The sequence below is a fragment of the Penicillium chermesinum genome (assembly GCF_028974085.1).
Source record: "Penicillium chermesinum strain IBT 19713 chromosome Unknown utg000008l:1.0-1752722.0:1.0-1753981.0, whole genome shotgun sequence".
NCBI lineage: Eukaryota > Fungi > Ascomycota > Eurotiomycetes > Eurotiales > Aspergillaceae > Penicillium > Penicillium chermesinum.
In genome coordinates, this window is record NW_026695318.1 from 1,149,770 (window position 1) to 1,166,280 (window position 16,511).

Genomic DNA, 16,511 nt, shown 5'->3' on the forward strand with positions numbered 1-16,511 from the left:
TAGTAGGAAAGTTGAGACTGGAACGTTGAAAAACTGATGGTAATTCGCGGGGTGGAGTTTGTTCTCGGGATCGCCTCGAGGAACACTTTTCTCTAATCTCCCTAATAGCCTCTGCGAGATTCTATTAATGATGCAATCACTCGTGATAAGATTGGATCTGGCATGGCGCAACAAGGCAGAATCGGAGATGGGGCTCGCTTAGGCTTTCTACAAATGAGGCTATGCCGCGACTTGGCGCGCTAACAACAAGACGAAGATATCAAGGCGGACATGTCGACTTCGCAGTAATCTCTCATCAACCCCAACATGTCCAATAAACCAGAGATTAAAGGAGACGGGCCGGTCAAAGACATTGTACTCGCAGCAGACGAGGGCCGCCTCGATGTTATCACAGCGCTCTTGGAAAGCGGAATAGATCCAAATACTGTCGACGAGACTGGGACCTCAGCTCTCCATAATGCAGCGAGAAGAGGACATTGGCACACTGCGCGTCTCTTGCTGGAAAAGAAGGCATCGCCTCGAATCCAGGACGGTAATAACGCAACCCCGCTCCATCACGCTATCAGGGCCGGCCATGCACAGATTGTTCGCCTCTTCCTCGAATGTGACCCCTCACTATCCGACTATAAGGAGGGTGTTTCATATGGGCCGATCCATGTTGCCGCAGTGAAAGGTTATGCTCGTATTGTTCAATTGCTTGTCGACTACAATGCTCCCACCCTGGAGGAAAGCGCGAGTGGACAGACCGCTCTGCATCTCGCCGCTGAGAGGGGACATCATGATGTCTGCGAGATCCTCTTGAAGCATGATAAACAGCTTCCTCGATCAGCTTGGGACCGTCTGTTTGGGCCCAGCTTGGAGGTCCACGCGAAGGATGAGGTAGGAAATACGGCTTTTGCATTGGCGGTGGAGAAGGGCTTTCACCAGACTGTCGATGTCTTCCTACGCTATCATCCGGAGTTGGCCAATACGAGCAACCGCTGGAAAGAGTTGAATTTCCATTTAGCAGTCGAGTCCGGACATATTAAGACTGTTGAAGCATTCTTGAACAATGGCGCGAACGTCGACATGAAAGGGAAAGAGGGGCGCCGAGCTCTTCATGTTGCTGTGGCCAGGCACTCGTTAGGGTATTCCATCGACGGTAAAGCTGACGCGATGATCGACTGTCTCCTTGAGCATGGGGCCATCGCTAATGCGAAGGATAATCATGGCAATTTGCCAGAATATCACAGCTCTGACCCGAAGACCAGAATGAAATTACGGAATCATGCAACCGCGCAGGTCTCAGGGAAGCCCGTTCCTCCGGCGCCTACCAGTATAAGCTCAGCCCCACCGCCTGCGTATAAAGCATAAGTCGAGAGACTTGATTCTCATATCGATAAGTCACTGTGTCTGTATCTATCTATATTTCCAGCAATATGAATTAAGTTTAGTCCTCAACACGGTCTGCTTCTCATGATACAGAACGTTCTCGGCTACGAGGAACCAATTCGCAGCCAGTACCGGGGGTATCGGGAGTGCTGGCAAATAGTGGCAGCACTACGAAAACGGTCGGAAGATCTAAAAGAGGGGAATTGTCTCAGAGAATACCGATGCGTCAGATCGTACGGCCTTCGACTATGTATTCTTTTGGCGAGTGGAACCGTTGGAATATTCTCACATAAGAGCGACCAATGGATTAAATATCTGAGACAAAGATGCGAGTGTAAGATGCAACTGAACTCTTGCGTAAGCTGATGGTTTGATGGCTTCGTGTAGCCTTTAAGCGCCGAGGATCGATTCATTGACTTGAAGACGGGAAGGGCCGAGACCACCTGGGCACAAGAGTGGTTGATGACAATACAGTCTGGGAATGGAGACATGCATTCTGCACATTATGAAGCACAGTTTTTGGTAACCTGCTCGAGAAGAAATCCATGTCAAATCCATCACGCCTGGTGGAAATGACTGTGCACAGTCAAGCTATCGGCCAATAGGGGACCATCTGGCGAGATGCACGCAGCATCACGAGGAACTTGATCAACTTCCAAACTCCACCGCGGCGCTTCGCTAAGTTCTCCTCCCTGGATCTCCAGACAGGGCCAGGTTTTCCGGTGTGCTGAAGTGCCCTCCGCAGAGCAGCTGCAGATCTGCCCCCTCGTCACACCAACTAGCGTGTGACGACCGACAGCTCATCCCGCGATTCGGGGCGCTCATTGGTGCGACCCCTCAGGCTGCGTGCTTTCGCTGGCGCTTTGCCGCCGTCAAGTATTGGCCAGATGCAACTCCCGGAAACACTCCACAACGCTATCGGCAGCATGTACGCTCGCTGATTCGTGCCCCGCCGTGCATGAGCATGGTCGAGTGAAGACTGTTGACGGGCCGCAGAGGTCGAGTGCGCATATCTAACGCCCGTCTTCCGGATCGCTCGTCTTCTGTTATTACCTTTTCTTCTCTCGCTTCTGTCGCTTCGAAACGCCCCCTTCAAAGGTCTTGGCTTGTTTTACAAGAAAGACTGAATGGTGTAGCCCAGCCGGACTGGCCGTTTCACAGCGTCTACTTTTCTTAATCCGACCTCCCTCGCCGCAACTATAATTGAGTCTTCATTCATCCCACGCTGAGGCTCCAGGCCTTCGACAGGATGCTGTCTTTCCCCGTTAAAGAGAGGGTCAAGAACTTTCAGTTCTACCGAGGATGTTTCTTTCCAAAGCAATGGCGCGATCGCAAGCTGATCCTCTACTTGATGGCTGCTGAGTTTCCGTTCGTGGTAGCAATGTTGACTTTGACTGGTGTCGCTTCACACGATACATACCAATCATTATTATGGAAAGTTGGTTACCAGAACGGATTTAACAGCTCGCCTGATGAGGCGATCTATGCGGCGGCCAACTACCGACCATACAAAGCTCCTATAGTATGGTCATCCTTGTAAGTTTTGCTGGGACCACAAACTCGAGCTTGCACTAACTCGACGAAAGCCTCACCACATACAACCTGGTCATCGCAGTATTGAGTGTCTTCTTGCTGATCACCAAAATCCCCGTCCACGCCCTGCATCTGTACTACCCTCCCATTGCAACGGCCATACATGCAGCAAGTACCACATTATTCGTGATCGCGGCATGCTTCCAGGCTGGCCCTGACATGTCAGATCCCACACACCCTCAGCCGGGAGCTCCATGGTATATTACCAAGAGCTGTAGTGTGGCGAAGTCCTCCACCATTATTGGATACTGCCGGCAGGCCAAGGGCCTTTTTGGTCTGACTATTGTTTTATGGTATGGAATTCCCACCTATGCGACCTCGCAATGACAGCCAACTGACTTGGTTAAAATAGTGTGCTATACTTCGTCGAATTCCTCGTCTCGGCCCGCTCCTGCTTCATCACCCGCGAAGAACGCCTGGTCATCATCGAGGAGCGAGAAGAGAAGAAAGTGGAGCGCGAGTTCGAAGAAGAAATCATGAAGTCGCCCTTATACCCCGCAACCCCGGGCTTCACCAACTTCCACCCCGGCATGATGCCCCGTACCCCCGGCTTCCCACCCATGGCCGCCCGCGGACCTATGCCCGCCCCCACGTCTCCTTTCGCAGGATCCTCTCCCTCATCTCCCTTCGGGCCTCGCCGATTGGCTTTCAATCGACTCCCCAGTACATCGTCCGATCTGCCACTCCGGAATAACAGCAACGACTCGACTCAACACATCGTTGAGCAGCCGAAAGGTGATGAGCCCCAGGCGGGCCCTGCTCCTGTAGCGCCGATGTACTTCCCGCCGCCGCCTAAGAAGGCCGCGAAGACTTAATTTATGAGATCGATTTTCATGTTGCATGCTTTAAACGGAGATACCAGATACCATCCTTAGTTGTTCACCTTCCCTGTGGAGCTTGCCTTTGGTAGCTCATTTCCTCATTTGCGAGGCTTTATTGCGTTTTAACTAGTCTATCCTTGACTTGGAACATCAAAATACACTAAGTACATATAACCCAGGGTCTGAACAAGTAACGCAATCCGCACTTACAAACATCTTCACGTTCTTAAACCCATAAACCCATTAACTTTCAACTCTTGAGTTGACATTTCGAGAACTTGAAAAGCGGAACGCGGAAGGACAGGTACCACTCAAGATCGAACAGATAAGAGACTAATATTTCTTCATACAAGTACCTCGTATATTGATATATCGCGCAAAAAAAGGTCATTCCCATAATTCCAGACCTTACCGTGACCTGCCAGCCAAAGGCGTAAAGAGTCACCATATTTATATCGCAGACCCAACGCCAAAAAACAATCATTAATCGTAACCTGTGATCCGGATGCAACAATGCAGAATTTCGCCAATCCAATGTCCAGCCCACCAGGGTGATCCCAATTCGCAAGCAAATGTTGCCCCACCACGAAAGGAATACAAGCATGCGAGAAGCTCGAAAGGGTATCGTGGCTTGACAGCTAAGCCAAAGAGACAGAAAGATAAGAAAGATGAATTAAAAATTAGGTCTCGCTCAGCGTCGTGGGTTGCGTGCGAGTGGCAATATTAATCGAGTTTCAAGAGGACTCTTGGCGTTTTTTTCTCTTTCTTGGACCACCGTACTAGAACAGAAAGAGTATAAGTATTGCGAAACGAAGGAAAAGTGAAAAAATCGCTCAAAATTGGGGCATGATAACTTACATCCGCAGGCGTTGCATAAGGTTTTGGGTCCGTTGGGCCCTTTTCTCCACTCAGGCGAGTCGGCTGTTTGGCAGTCGCTGCAGATATGCTGCCCCTTGAGTCTCTTCCGCCGATCCCCCTCCTGGACACTTCGAGCCTGGTCCGCGGATGTGGTAACATCGATATCGCATTGAATTAAACGGCCTTGAGAAGCCCCCGTACTAATGCCCTGGGACCGCTCGCCTTCGCTGTAGTGTAAACCCGTCATAACCTCAATCCCACTGATATGTGAAAGACCTTCGAAGGGGGCTCGGTCGTTGGAATGGTCTGGCACGGGACTGCCTTCCGAATCTTCTGAATTTGCCGCAACTGTTTCGCTTGATTCGTGGTCGCTGAGGATGCCGTGGATGGCGGAGGGGGTCTCCAGGTACGTCTTTTCGGGATCGCGATTGGTATAGGGTGTACGATTTACATCGGTCGCTTCCTTTTCTTCCTGTTTGAGTTTGGCGATCTGCTGCACTAAGCGCGCATTCTCAATCTTATGTTCAAGGAAGGAGTCGAGGAGTAAACTGCTCTTGGTCGGCTGGGGCCGGCACATGAGAAAGAATCCGAGACAGCGCTCTTGGGAAGCCGTGATTCGCGGCTGAGCATCGTTCGGATGGGCAATATGGGGGTGTCCGTAAATCTCGATCAGCGCGTAGGTGCTGCTGGTCTTCTGAAGCCGCACATGCGTGCGAAAGGTCCGATTTCTTGCGATGGCCTTGTCCATCTCCCGCTTGAGAACAGCCTGATCGTCATCATGAATGAGGTGGGCGAGGACAGTGCCTTCAAGCTGTCTAGCTGCACGGCCAGTGATCTGCTTCGCAGATGGGGAGGCATAAGTTATGCGGCCGCCAGCGTCGGTCAGAATTAAAAGATCCTTTATTTCTTCCAGCACAGTAGCAACCCAGCCGGGCTCATTCGAGAGGTTCGGGTTCTGGTAAGCCCCTGGGAGCGAGCCCGCCATCGCATATTGGCCGTATGTTGCAGGCGAATAGTGAGCGTCATGGGACTGTACCGAATAGCCGGGGAATCCTTCGAACGAACTGTACCGTCTCTGCGAGGTGGCAGATTGTGGATTGGAGCGAGCGTTCTGCTGGCTGGGGACCATTGTGCGCGAGGCCCACCCGCAGGTGCGAAACGTTATCGCGAAGAGAGAAGAGGGTACGAAAGTGAGGGATCACCTCATTCCCGAAAGCCATATAACAGATCCAAGAAGTCAGACCATGGTCTGAGGACTGAAAATCGGGAGTGACGAGCCGAAAGTTCGTTTTCCAGAGATGGCTCTATTCCGAACCCAAGGCCGGGGAAGCGCAAGGCAGGAAATATCAACCGGACCGCTCATAAGCCTGAAATTGGCTCATTGGCTGTTCTTCGCTGCGCGCCGATCGCGGGGCCGATTCCGGCTTATATCAGCTTCTTATCTTATCACGTGATCTCGTGTTGCTCCCGCGCGTAAGTGGAGCAAGTTGATGCATCAACTCTCGAACCAACGCTGCGGCGATCTGAGACCCAGGTTGATGGATTCCTGACAAGAGAACGGCGCATTCGAAGATTAGACATCGATCTATCTTCTTGCACGGTCTTCAAGATGTGAGCCTTTCGTCATTCAACGCTCACCGGCAGCTTGCTAATTCATCCGAGCAGGTGTACGTATAGTCTCCAGAGGAGTCGATTGATCTTTCTCTGCAAAATGGGGGCTGACTCATGACGGTGCTTAGCAAAAATCGATAAACTATCCATTCTTGGGTATGGCTTGGTCGGACTCCCTTTGGACTGACATCTTAACTTTCCCGCATATCTCTATTGGGTACTAAAGAGTGACGTTTGTCCAGAGTCCGTTCCTTCGACAACACACGCAGCGAAACGATCCAGTTCCATACTCCCCTCACCTTGATAGTCGGTTATAATGGATCTGGAAAGACGGTAGGCATTTCCACCAACCAGTCAAGGAGCCCTATAAGCTCATACCGTGCAGACAATCATCGAATGCCTCAAATATGCCACAACCGGTGATCTCCCTCCGAATAGCAAAGGCGGTGCCTTCATCCACGACCCGAAACTATGCGGGAGAAAAGGAAGTCCTGGCCCAAGTGAAGCTTTCTTTCAAGGGAACTTCCGGGGCCAAGATGGTAGCCACGCGCAGTCTGCAACTTACGGTGAAGAAGACAACACGGCAACAGAAAACTTTGGAGGGTCAACTGATGATGATGAAAAATGGCGAGCGAACTGCTATTTCATCGCGCGTGGCTGAATTGGATCAGATCATGCCACAGTACCTGGGCGTTTCTAAAGCTGTTTTAGACTCTGTCATCTTCTGTCACCAAGATGAAAGTCTTTGGCCAATGAGTGAACCTTCTGTCCTGAAGAAGCGATTTGACGAAATCTTCGAAGCCATGAAGTACACCAAGGCTATTGATAACATCAAGCAGCTGCGGAAAAAGCAGAACGAGGAGCTGGCTAAATTCAAGATCATGGAGCAGCATGCCAAAGAGGACAAAGAAAAGGCAGACAAGGCAGAAAAGCGGTCTGTCAAATTACAAGATGAGATTGAGGCCCTGCGAGAGGAGACCCAGGCAATGTCTAAAGAGATGCGGCGTGTAGCCGACCTGGCTGACAAGGCTTGGAAGGAATCTGAAAGCTACGCTCAAGTCTGGGGGCTTTAGAAGGAAAACGCATTGAATCCAAAAGTATAGAGACAACGATTGATAACCTCAAGCGGCACCTTGTCGAACTCGACGATTCTGACGAATGGCTGGAGTCAAATCTGGAGCAATTTGAGACGAAGCAAGCCCAGTACCAACAACAAGAAGAATCCCTGAAAGAGAAATACATGGAGCTCAAAGACCAAATCGAGCAGACTCGACACCGCCTGGGTCTCAAACAGGCTGAAAACGGAAAATTCGAGAACGACAAAGCCAATTTTGAGCGCCAGGTACAGCGACGGCAGACCATGATTGTAGAGATTGCTCGTGCAAACAACATCCGTGGCGTGGATGATCAAATGAATCAACCTGCTATCGATGCTTTCATGCAAAGAATTCGAAAGTCTCTTAGGGAACAGAATCAGGCCCTTGACCGTGTGAAGCGTGAGGCTCAAAAGGAGCTACGCGAGGTCCAAGACACTCTGAATGACATTGGTCAGCGCAAATCTGCTCTACAAGAAACCAAGAACGCTGCAAAACGACAGATCGCATCCAATGACAAAGAAGCGGCATCTTATCAAGGGAAACTCAACGAGATCGAGGTAGACGAAGGTGTGCAGTCGGCATTGGAGGCTAAGATTGAAGACATCACCTCGAGTTTGGAGCAGGCGAAAGATCGTGCCAAGACTGCTTCGTGGGATCAGGAGATTCAGCACATCAATACTCAAATCCAGGGCGTCGAAGATGACAGCTCGAAATTGAACGTTGAACTGATTGAATCAACGAAGAAGGCAGGCGATCTGGCTCAGTTAGCCCATCTCAAGAAGGAAGCTAAGGACCGAGAGCGCAGCCTTCAGACCATGAAAGGAGCACATGGAGACCGTCTTGCGAAGGTCGTTGGCTCAGATTGGCAGCCCCAGTCGCTCGAAAGGGATTATCAACACGCAGTGGACTCTGAATCGAAGCAAGTCGCTGATGCTGAGAAGCGTCGTGATGCGGTCAATCGCGAACTAGAGCAGGTTGAGTTCAAGCTGAAAAATGCGAAAAAGAATCTGGATCAGCGTCGAAAAGAGCTGCAGGATTGTGTCAAGGAGATCCACGATGCGGTCGATGCAGAGCCGTCTGAGTTTCCGCAAATCCTCACGGATCGACAGACAGAATATGAGTTGGCACGAAAGGACGCTGATCAATTCGCCGGTATGGGTTCCTACTTGAGCAAGTGCTTAGATGCCGCACGGGAGGCTAAGTGCTGTCGGACATGCTCGCGGGGCTTCAAGAATGACACGGAGCTCAAGAATTTCACGAAAAAGCTTGAAGGACTGGTGAAAAAGGCAAGTGGAGATGGCGATGATGGAGAACTCAGAGCGCTTGAAACACAGCTACAGAATACTCGCCAGGCTGGTACATTCTACGACACCTGGGTGCGTCTTTCAAATACGGACATCCCAGATCTGGAAAAAGAGGAACAAGAATGTGAATCACAACGTGACCAACTTCTTGACAAACTTGAAACACATGATCGGACGGTTGGTAAAAGGCAGGAAATCAAGAGAGAAGTTGAGGGCCTGTCAAAGACCGTCGCTACAATTGTTCGTTATGATGCGGAAATCAAGAAGATCGCGTTACAGATTGAGGAGTTGTCTGCTAAGCAAAATGAAGAGTCGGCAAGCCGTACTCTCGAGGATATCCAAGAAGAGATCTCCGCGGCGAGTGAAAAATCTCGAGACCTGAAAAAGGCTCTGGCCAGAATCACCAACGAGAAGGACCAGACCCGAAGCGAAATAAACAAGCTCGAGCTCCAGCTTCGAGACGTGAAGAGCAATCTGGACAACGCCAAGTACCAGCTGGAGAAGAAGGCTGACTTGCTTGGTCGGGTGGAAGAGTGCAAGAAATTGAATGCGCAGCAACGAGAAGCAATCGAGAAAGCAGATCGGGACATTGAGAATCTTACACCGGAACTGCTGCAAGCTCAAGCCCGTTATGATGATATCAGCCAACGAGCTGATGCACGCGAACGAGACTTGCAGCATGACATCACCCGTCTTTCAGAGAGCATTCACCAGTTGGATCTTACGAACGATGATATCAACTCGTACAACGAGCGAGGAGGCCCCGGTCAGCTTGAACAGAGCAAGAAAGAACTTTCTGACATCGGCGAGGAGATTGTCAAACAAGAATCCGAGTTAGGGGAGATCACTCAAGAGATCAACAAAATATCTGCCCAACTGAAGGACAGCGAGAACACGAAGCGCCAGTATTCTGATAATCTGACCTATCGCAGAGCAACACGGTCATTGCAATCGGTGTTAGTCGAAGTCCAAGAGCTAGAAGCACAGAACGCTGAAGTGGATCGAAGTCGCTTCAAGCAAGAATCAGAACGCTGGACCCGCGAACACAACGCTCTTGCTGCCAAGCAGGCTAGCAAGATGGGTGAAATGAAGTCCAAGGATGACCAATTGATGCAGCTTCTGGCAGACTGGAACACCGATTACAAAGATGCGGCTTCCAAATACAAGGAGTCACATATCAAGGTCGAGACGACCAAGGCCGCAGCTGAAGACCTCGCACGTTACGGTGGCGCCCTGGACAAAGCCATCATGAGTTACCATGGCCTCAAGATGGAGGAAATCAACTCGATCGTTAGTGAGCTGTGGCAGAAGACGTACCGCGGAACCGACGTCGACACCATCCTCATCCGATCTGACAATGAAAACGCCAAGGGCAACCGCTCGTACAATTACCGTGTATGCATGGTCAAGCAAGGTGCGGAAATGGACATGCGAGGCCGCTGCAGTGCCGGCCAGAAGGTCCTTGCTAGCATCATCATTCGTCTCGCTCTAGCAGAGTGCTTCGGTGTCAACTGTGGTCTAATTGCCCTTGATGAGCCCACGACGAACCTGGACCGTGACAACATTCGTTCTTTGGCCGAGTCGCTTCATGATATCATTCGAGCTCGGCAGCAGCAGGCGAACTTCCAATTGATTGTTATTACGCACGACGAAGAATTCCTGCGACATATGCAATGCGGAGACTTCAGTGATTACTACTACCGTGTGTCTCGAAATGAGAGGCAAAAGTCCATCATTGAGAGGCAATCGATCGCCGAGGTATGTTATAACCTGCAATACCTGAAATATTCTATACTAAGTTTTTCACAGGTCATGTAAATTTCCCGTCATTTTTATTTCTCTTACGCTACGGATATTCCCTTCATTCTTCTGTCTTTCTAAGTACTTTGCTAAAAACGGAGCCGGGCCTTGATTAAAAAGGGGAAGCATTTCATACCATTTCATACCTTGGAGTTTGAGGGTCAATATTTTACTCTAGAAGGCTTATAGGGTAGTCTTTTTATGGAGCTTTGAGCCTCGGAATACTCCTTCAAAATCATGATTTTCCTCTTTAGCTAAACTATTTGTCTGATATATGCCTACTTACATGAACCATCACCTAGTGAACCTAGGTACCTATAGCCTTACGAAATGACTAGTTAGTAGGTTTATGCTTAGAAAGCCAGTTCTGGAAATGGTTTGAGAAGGACTCGAAGGTTTCCAGTCCACTTTTGGGGCAAGTCTCAGGTTATTTTTCCATATGGAAATCCGAAAGACCTCTTGTCATCTGAAAGATATAGTCATATAAGACTCCGCGAAAGACTTTCTGATTTACTCCATATTGTAGATCTAAGTTGCCCCATAGCTCTTTCCAGCTAGTTTTCTTTCACCCGAAAGAGACTGAGTTACCAATCGTCAGGTCTAAGAGAGTTTTCTCATCTCGGATGAATCTTGAGCAATTGCGTATTCAATGCCTACATAGATATAATACACAAATGCTAATCTTCATCAACTCGTAAATCCATATCAGCATCTTCTTCGTCAAGAAGGGGCACAAAGCGGAAGTCAACAAAGCACACAGGGCCCCCAGGAGCCTTGACACCGGCTCCAACAGGCCTGCCACTAGGATGGCTGTCATCTAACTCCACCATAAACTGCAAGCTAAGGACTCCTTGTATGTCGCCACGAATACTAACTTTGTTCGCAACTAACATGGCCCGCGCAGCCTTGCGGACCAGCGCGAACCGATAGTTCTGTCGAATCCGCTCGCCCATGGAGCGAGGTGGCGAAACGAGGAATGTCTCCGTTACAGTGGGCGCGTTCTTAGTCCTGGTAGCCCGATTTCGCGAAGACCCGTCTTGGGTGAGGACTTTGTGCGTGCTTGATGCCTGGGTTGCTTGGCCTGCACCTCCGACTATTTCGTTGTGCTGGTCCACGGAGAACTCAACGGTGGACTCGCTGAAAGGGCCACCTGCGCCTGATAGAGAAAAGTATGGTTCTTTATTGGCGCAGGCTGATATTTTGAGGATTGTGGGGTTTGAGGAGTCGAGCTCGGCGATTGCGTTGTGCAGCCATGCGGACCGCATGATGATCTTCATGATTATAGCGTCCCGTTGGAGTGGGACGTCAGCCTCGTTGCCGTCGGGCTCATAGGTCACTAGCTCGCACGTTGTTTTGATGCCAGACTCGGTAATGGCGATGCTGAGCGGGGCGCCGTGGTACGAGTATTGGAGCGTGCATGAGCGGTCCATGAGGAGAGATGGGGCACTAAATGCGCTGGATGCAGGGTTCGTCTGGGGGATGCTGGTGTCTCTTGCGCCATTGTGTTCAGAAAGGTCGTTGATCCCAAATATCTTCAAGGTTTCGAGGAGAGCTGTCAAGGAGACGACGAAAAATGAGGGTATACTATCTCGTTGTTTTCTTCATTTCCGAGATTTTGCTGATCCCCTCCGTCCGGCTGAGGATTCAAAATGTAGCTCGTGAATAAGGATTTGTCCAAGAAGGCGAGGCCTTGTATTACTCGCCCTTCCTCGACGGAGAACCGAAGCCCCTCGGCTGTTATTTGAACGGTTGCTTTGGAAGCAAAGCCTATGCAGGAAAGCAGGGTATAGAGGTGGTGAGCATTATTTGTGACACCAACAAAGCAAGGGTCCATTCTGCGACGTGTCGATCGTCGACATCGCGGAAGAATGTCGTATAGGAGGTAGGATAATCATTGGTTCAAACTGCAGTGCCCTGGCAATGCAAGTAGCTTGTGTACACTACTTTAGGCAGGCGGAAACCTGAGCGGTAAAGCGGGGTGTTCGCAATACTGTAGACTTGACATCGATACAATTGGTAGAATATCCTTTATTGAACTCCATATAGCATGTCAGTCTGTGAAATACATGCTAGCAATAACAGGTAAGGGCTTGGGTCAGTAGGGCATTAGTCGGCATGGCTCTGAGTACCTAGGGAAATGCGCGTCTCGAGAGTTTATAGACGCCGTGCACTGAGATAAGTATAGTTATGCCAGTTTTCTCCGGCCCGATGTTTATCCGACCCCGGTCTTATCCTCAGCTTTGAAGACGCGACCTCAGTGGCATCCCCAACATCCCTACCATGGCGACTGAATCTCCGAAGAGTTAGTTGATCTTATAACTTGCCCAGTTCCCAGATCTATTGCTTACAAGGCGGATTCTAGATTCCAAGCGGAAGGCCTCCGAAGAGGCAGCTTCCCCAGATTCCCAACAACAGGCCAGTAAGAAAGCGCGCACAGATTCCCCAGAGAAAGAAGTTTGTGGCCCGGTCACCTTGGCACTGTTACAATTACTGATTCTTCTGGTAGGATGAGAAACCAGCCGTTAAACCACCCCTGCGAATCGTGCCTTTCCCGGAAAAGGTGAGCTCATAACCTATCCCGCGATCTGTCCCCACCTTCCGCACCACGGCGTGATCGCCTGGGCCCTCTATTGGAGCTTTAAATGCTGACTTCAGCTATCCTAGCCCGCTGTCCTCGAAGAGCGTAGAGGTGATATTGAGTTCAGAGTGGTAAACAATGATGGATCACATGACAGCTTTATAGTCCTCACAGGGCTCAAGTGTATCTTCCAAAAACAGCTGCCGAAGATGCCTAAGGACTATATTGCGCGTCTAGTTTACGATCGAGCACATCTATCCATCGCAATTGTTAAGCACCCCTGGAAGTCGTCGGGTATGTTCGTTGGCAATGTTTGTCAAAGTTCCATTCGGAGTTTGTGCTGATAGTTATGCAGAGGAATTACGTATCGTCCATTCAACAGCCGCAAGTTCGCAGAGATTGTTTTCTGTGCCATTTCATCTGACCAGCAAGTAAAGGGGTATGGTGCACACCTGATGTCACATCTCAAGGTAGGAGTTATTCTCATATAGAAAAGAGTTGGTAATTGACACCGGACAGGATTATGTGAAAGCCACGTCTCCGATCATGCATTTTCTCACCTATGCTGACAACTATGCCATTGGGTATTTCAAAAAACAAGGTTTTACCAAGGAAATTACCCTCGAGCGCGCGATATGGATGGGTTACATCAAAGATTATGAAGGTGGAACGATTATGCAATGCACCATGCTACCTAAAATTCGATACCTTGAAATGGGGCGGATGCTGCTCAAACAAAAGGAGGCGGTGCAGGCCAAAATCCGTGCTTTCAGCAAATCTCACATCATCCATCCCCGCCAAAAGAGTGGAAAAACGAGGTTCACGAGCTTGATCCTCTCTCCATTCCTGCCATCAGAGAATCAGGGTGGTCCCTCGACATGGATGCTATGGCACGGCAACCACGCCATGGTCCAAACTACAACCAGCTGCTTCACCTTCTGAACGACATGCAGAATCACAGTGCTGCCTGGCCGTTTACCCAGCCTGTCAACCGCGACGAAGTGCCCGACTATTATGAGGTGATCTTGGAGCCCATGGACTTGTCCACTATGGAAGAAAAACACGAGCAAGACATGTACCCCACTCCCCAGGACTTCATCAAGGATGCCACGTTGATCTTCGACAACTGCCGACGCTACAATAATGAGACTACACCTTACGCCAAGTGTGCTAACAAACTCGAGAAATTCATGTACCAGCAAATCCGCAACATTCCCGAGTGGTCGGTGAGTATTTAACATCCTTTTGTGTCTGTTATACACAGTCTACTGACTTTGTAATAGCATCTTGCGGACGGTCATTGAGCTTTCGGGTGGTGTATCACAGGAGTTTAGGTGGCATGGCGTTTTCAACCCGGATTAGGAATACCCTATGAATATTTCAGCTTTAGCGCCTTGGAATCAAAACCAAAAATATCAGGACCTACTGCTTTGCAGATAAATTTGAACCGTAATCATTGGGATCCCGAGGTCCTTTTTAGATTGTACCTGAACTCTGCCGAAACCTATGATGCAATCAGGAACCGTGTTTAATTTTACTGTGACAGGTGGGCCCGGAATAACATTCTTGCCCGTGTTTCATGACACGCAGAGGAGGCTGGCAACATTATGTCTGATCTGGCTCTGTTAACCCTTGCTTGAGAGCCTGGCATCGCTCGTTTTCTCCTCCCCCGCCTGATTTGGGTGTTTTGCTTCTCTTGTGGCTTTGAGCCTGGTCGCCTGGTCGCTTTGGTTGTCGTCCCATTGTCCCCCCCAGGGGCTAATTCGTTTGATCCGTCCGACTCTTATCCCAGTAATCACAACAACACCAACACCCATTTGCATTTCTGTTCGTCGCAACTATCTTCTCACATCCAAATACGGGCTTTCGCTCTTTCCAGCCTCTTGACTAAGGACTTCCCCCTTTTGATATTTGTTTGAAGGCCGGCGCGCTAGTCCTGCACGACCTGATACGCTCCTTACCCCTTTTGGGCCCCTCTTTACTTCGACCACTCGGTGCTGGAATTTTCACCGCTGCAAACACCTCCAAAACAATTCACAATGGCCGCATCCTGGGACAATCACTCCGAAATGGAGCATCGCAACCGTCTGCCAACGCTCTTTGAGGTCCTTAGTCGTCATACCTTGGCCCCCGTCGATCTTTTCTCCTTCTATATCTACATGCGCGACCAGCAGCGATCAGTGGACTATCTTGACTTCTGGTGAGTTGTGATTCTCAAGGAAAGATATGATCGTTTCGTCCTAATCTGCTTCCCCTTAGGCTTGATGTTTCCCAGCACATGTCCCTATGTCGCCATTATGTTCGAGAGCTTCGACGGTCTGTTCTCGTCGCAACCCCCGACATGGAGCGCGCCGATAGCATGCACTCGTCTGCCATGTTAGAGAACTTGGAGAACTTGGGGGACATTCCTCTGCAGGAGGCTGGCCCTTCGCGTGTCCCCGGGAGCGAAAAGGACCGGGATGCCAACCACCGTCTCTCTGCTTTCTTGCGTTCTGAAGGGGCCACCTCAAACCACTCGCCACAAAACAGCCTTGGCTCTCAATCGGCCCATCGTACCGCGTCCCCAGACCAACAACCACGCCCCAGTGAAGGCACTTTCAATGGGGACTCCCCAGGTCACACAGTGGCTCGTAACGACATTCGTGCCAGTGCTGAAAAGATCCTGTACACCTATCTTCTGCCCGGTTCAGAGCGAGAGATCATTCTGCCTGAAATGATGACATCTACCATAATCAACTTAATTGAAGATGACGGACGTGACGACCCTGAGGTGTTCGACCCCGCTAAGGACTATGTTTTCCAGGCCATGGAGCGGGATGCGTTCCCCGGCTTCTTGCAAGCCAAGGCATTGGGTAACCTTGTTCCTTTGAGCATTCTCATTCGCTTGGTTGTTGCTTTGGTCAGCTTTGGAGGTGGATTCTGGGCCGCTTTTTATGTGGTCTTGCGCAACAAGCCTCGAAACATCCGATGTTGGGTATGTTTTCGAAGCCCAGTGTTCTCTTCGGCCGCCTAACTAACATGCTACTAGGTTATTCTGCCATTCTTAGTCGCTTCCTATCTCATCGTTTCCTACCAGTACAAGATTGATCCTGCTATGGCCTTCCTGGGCTACAGCGAGTATACGTTTTTGAACTGGGCACCGATCCGCGAGCCTTACGTTCGACAACTCTTGAACAAGCGTGCTCTTGTCACGACAGCCATCGCCTTCCTCACAGCTGCCGCTTTGAGTGTCCTTTTCATCTTCGTCCCCGGAACCATGCTATGAGCCAAAAAGCCTCAGCTCGAAAAAAAATCATTCTCGCGACATCATTAGAGCTCTCTACATGACATATGTTGGATCCTGGAGTTGAGTCGGCACCATCGATGTTTCTGGTCGATGGTCAACCTCGCATCTCATGCGTTCATATGACTTGGGGGCGTTATGTTCTTCTTTTCTTGCAATCCCGTCTGGCGCCTGACAATGATCCTCGGCCCGCTT

The 16,511-nt window shown here is 50.0% G+C and overlaps 7 protein-coding genes across 7 annotated transcripts; 5 read left to right on the forward strand and 2 right to left on the reverse strand.

The window, feature by feature from the left end:
* Positions 1–306: 306 nt before the first annotated feature.
* N7468_010224 (ankyrin repeat domain-containing protein) lies at positions 307–1,353 on the forward strand (the record flags this gene model as incomplete). The annotated part of the gene is made up of 1 exon (XM_058479519.1): positions 307–1,353. One exon carries the CDS (start codon positions 307–309, stop codon positions 1,351–1,353), a length of 1,047 nt encoding a protein of 348 aa, XP_058326087.1.
* A 1,267-nt stretch (positions 1,354–2,620) lies between these two features.
* On the forward strand, positions 2,621–3,779 carry N7468_010225 (uncharacterized protein; the record flags this gene model as incomplete). Its single annotated transcript, XM_058479520.1, has 3 exons — positions 2,621–2,907; positions 2,958–3,257; positions 3,317–3,779. 3 exons carry the CDS (start codon positions 2,621–2,623, stop codon positions 3,777–3,779), a joined length of 1,050 nt encoding a protein of 349 aa, XP_058326088.1.
* A 729-nt stretch (positions 3,780–4,508) lies between these two features.
* On the reverse strand, positions 4,509–5,772 carry N7468_010226 (GATA transcription factor LreB; the record flags this gene model as incomplete). The annotated part of the gene is made up of 2 exons (XM_058479521.1): positions 4,509–4,564; positions 4,644–5,772. 2 exons carry the CDS (start codon positions 5,770–5,772, stop codon positions 4,509–4,511), a joined length of 1,185 nt encoding a protein of 394 aa, XP_058326089.1.
* Positions 5,773–6,661: 889 nt separating this feature from the next.
* N7468_010227 (MRX complex DNA-binding subunit) lies at positions 6,662–10,473 on the forward strand (the record flags this gene model as incomplete). The annotated part of the gene is made up of 3 exons (XM_058479522.1): positions 6,662–7,312; positions 7,360–10,413; positions 10,465–10,473. 3 exons carry the CDS (start codon positions 6,662–6,664, stop codon positions 10,471–10,473), a joined length of 3,714 nt encoding a protein of 1,237 aa, XP_058326090.1.
* Positions 10,474–11,132: 659 nt separating this feature from the next.
* On the reverse strand, positions 11,133–12,289 carry N7468_010228 (putative DNA repair protein Rad1; the record flags this gene model as incomplete). The annotated part of the gene is made up of 2 exons (XM_058479523.1): positions 11,133–11,987; positions 12,041–12,289. The coding sequence occupies 2 exons, from the start codon at positions 12,287–12,289 to the stop codon at positions 11,133–11,135; spliced, it is 1,104 nt and encodes a 367-aa protein (XP_058326091.1).
* A 446-nt stretch (positions 12,290–12,735) lies between these two features.
* gcnE (histone acetyltransferase GCN5) lies at positions 12,736–14,395 on the forward strand (the record flags this gene model as incomplete). The annotated part of the gene is made up of 8 exons (XM_058479524.1): positions 12,736–12,757; positions 12,818–12,909; positions 12,962–13,015; positions 13,120–13,331; positions 13,389–13,503; positions 13,553–13,838; positions 13,898–14,255; positions 14,317–14,395. 8 exons carry the CDS (start codon positions 12,736–12,738, stop codon positions 14,393–14,395), a joined length of 1,218 nt encoding a protein of 405 aa, XP_058326092.1.
* A 677-nt stretch (positions 14,396–15,072) lies between these two features.
* rgsB (uncharacterized protein) lies at positions 15,073–16,298 on the forward strand (the record flags this gene model as incomplete). The annotated part of the gene is made up of 3 exons (XM_058479525.1): positions 15,073–15,233; positions 15,293–16,007; positions 16,062–16,298. 3 exons carry the CDS (start codon positions 15,073–15,075, stop codon positions 16,296–16,298), a joined length of 1,113 nt encoding a protein of 370 aa, XP_058326093.1.
* Positions 16,299–16,511: the final 213 nt, after the last annotated feature.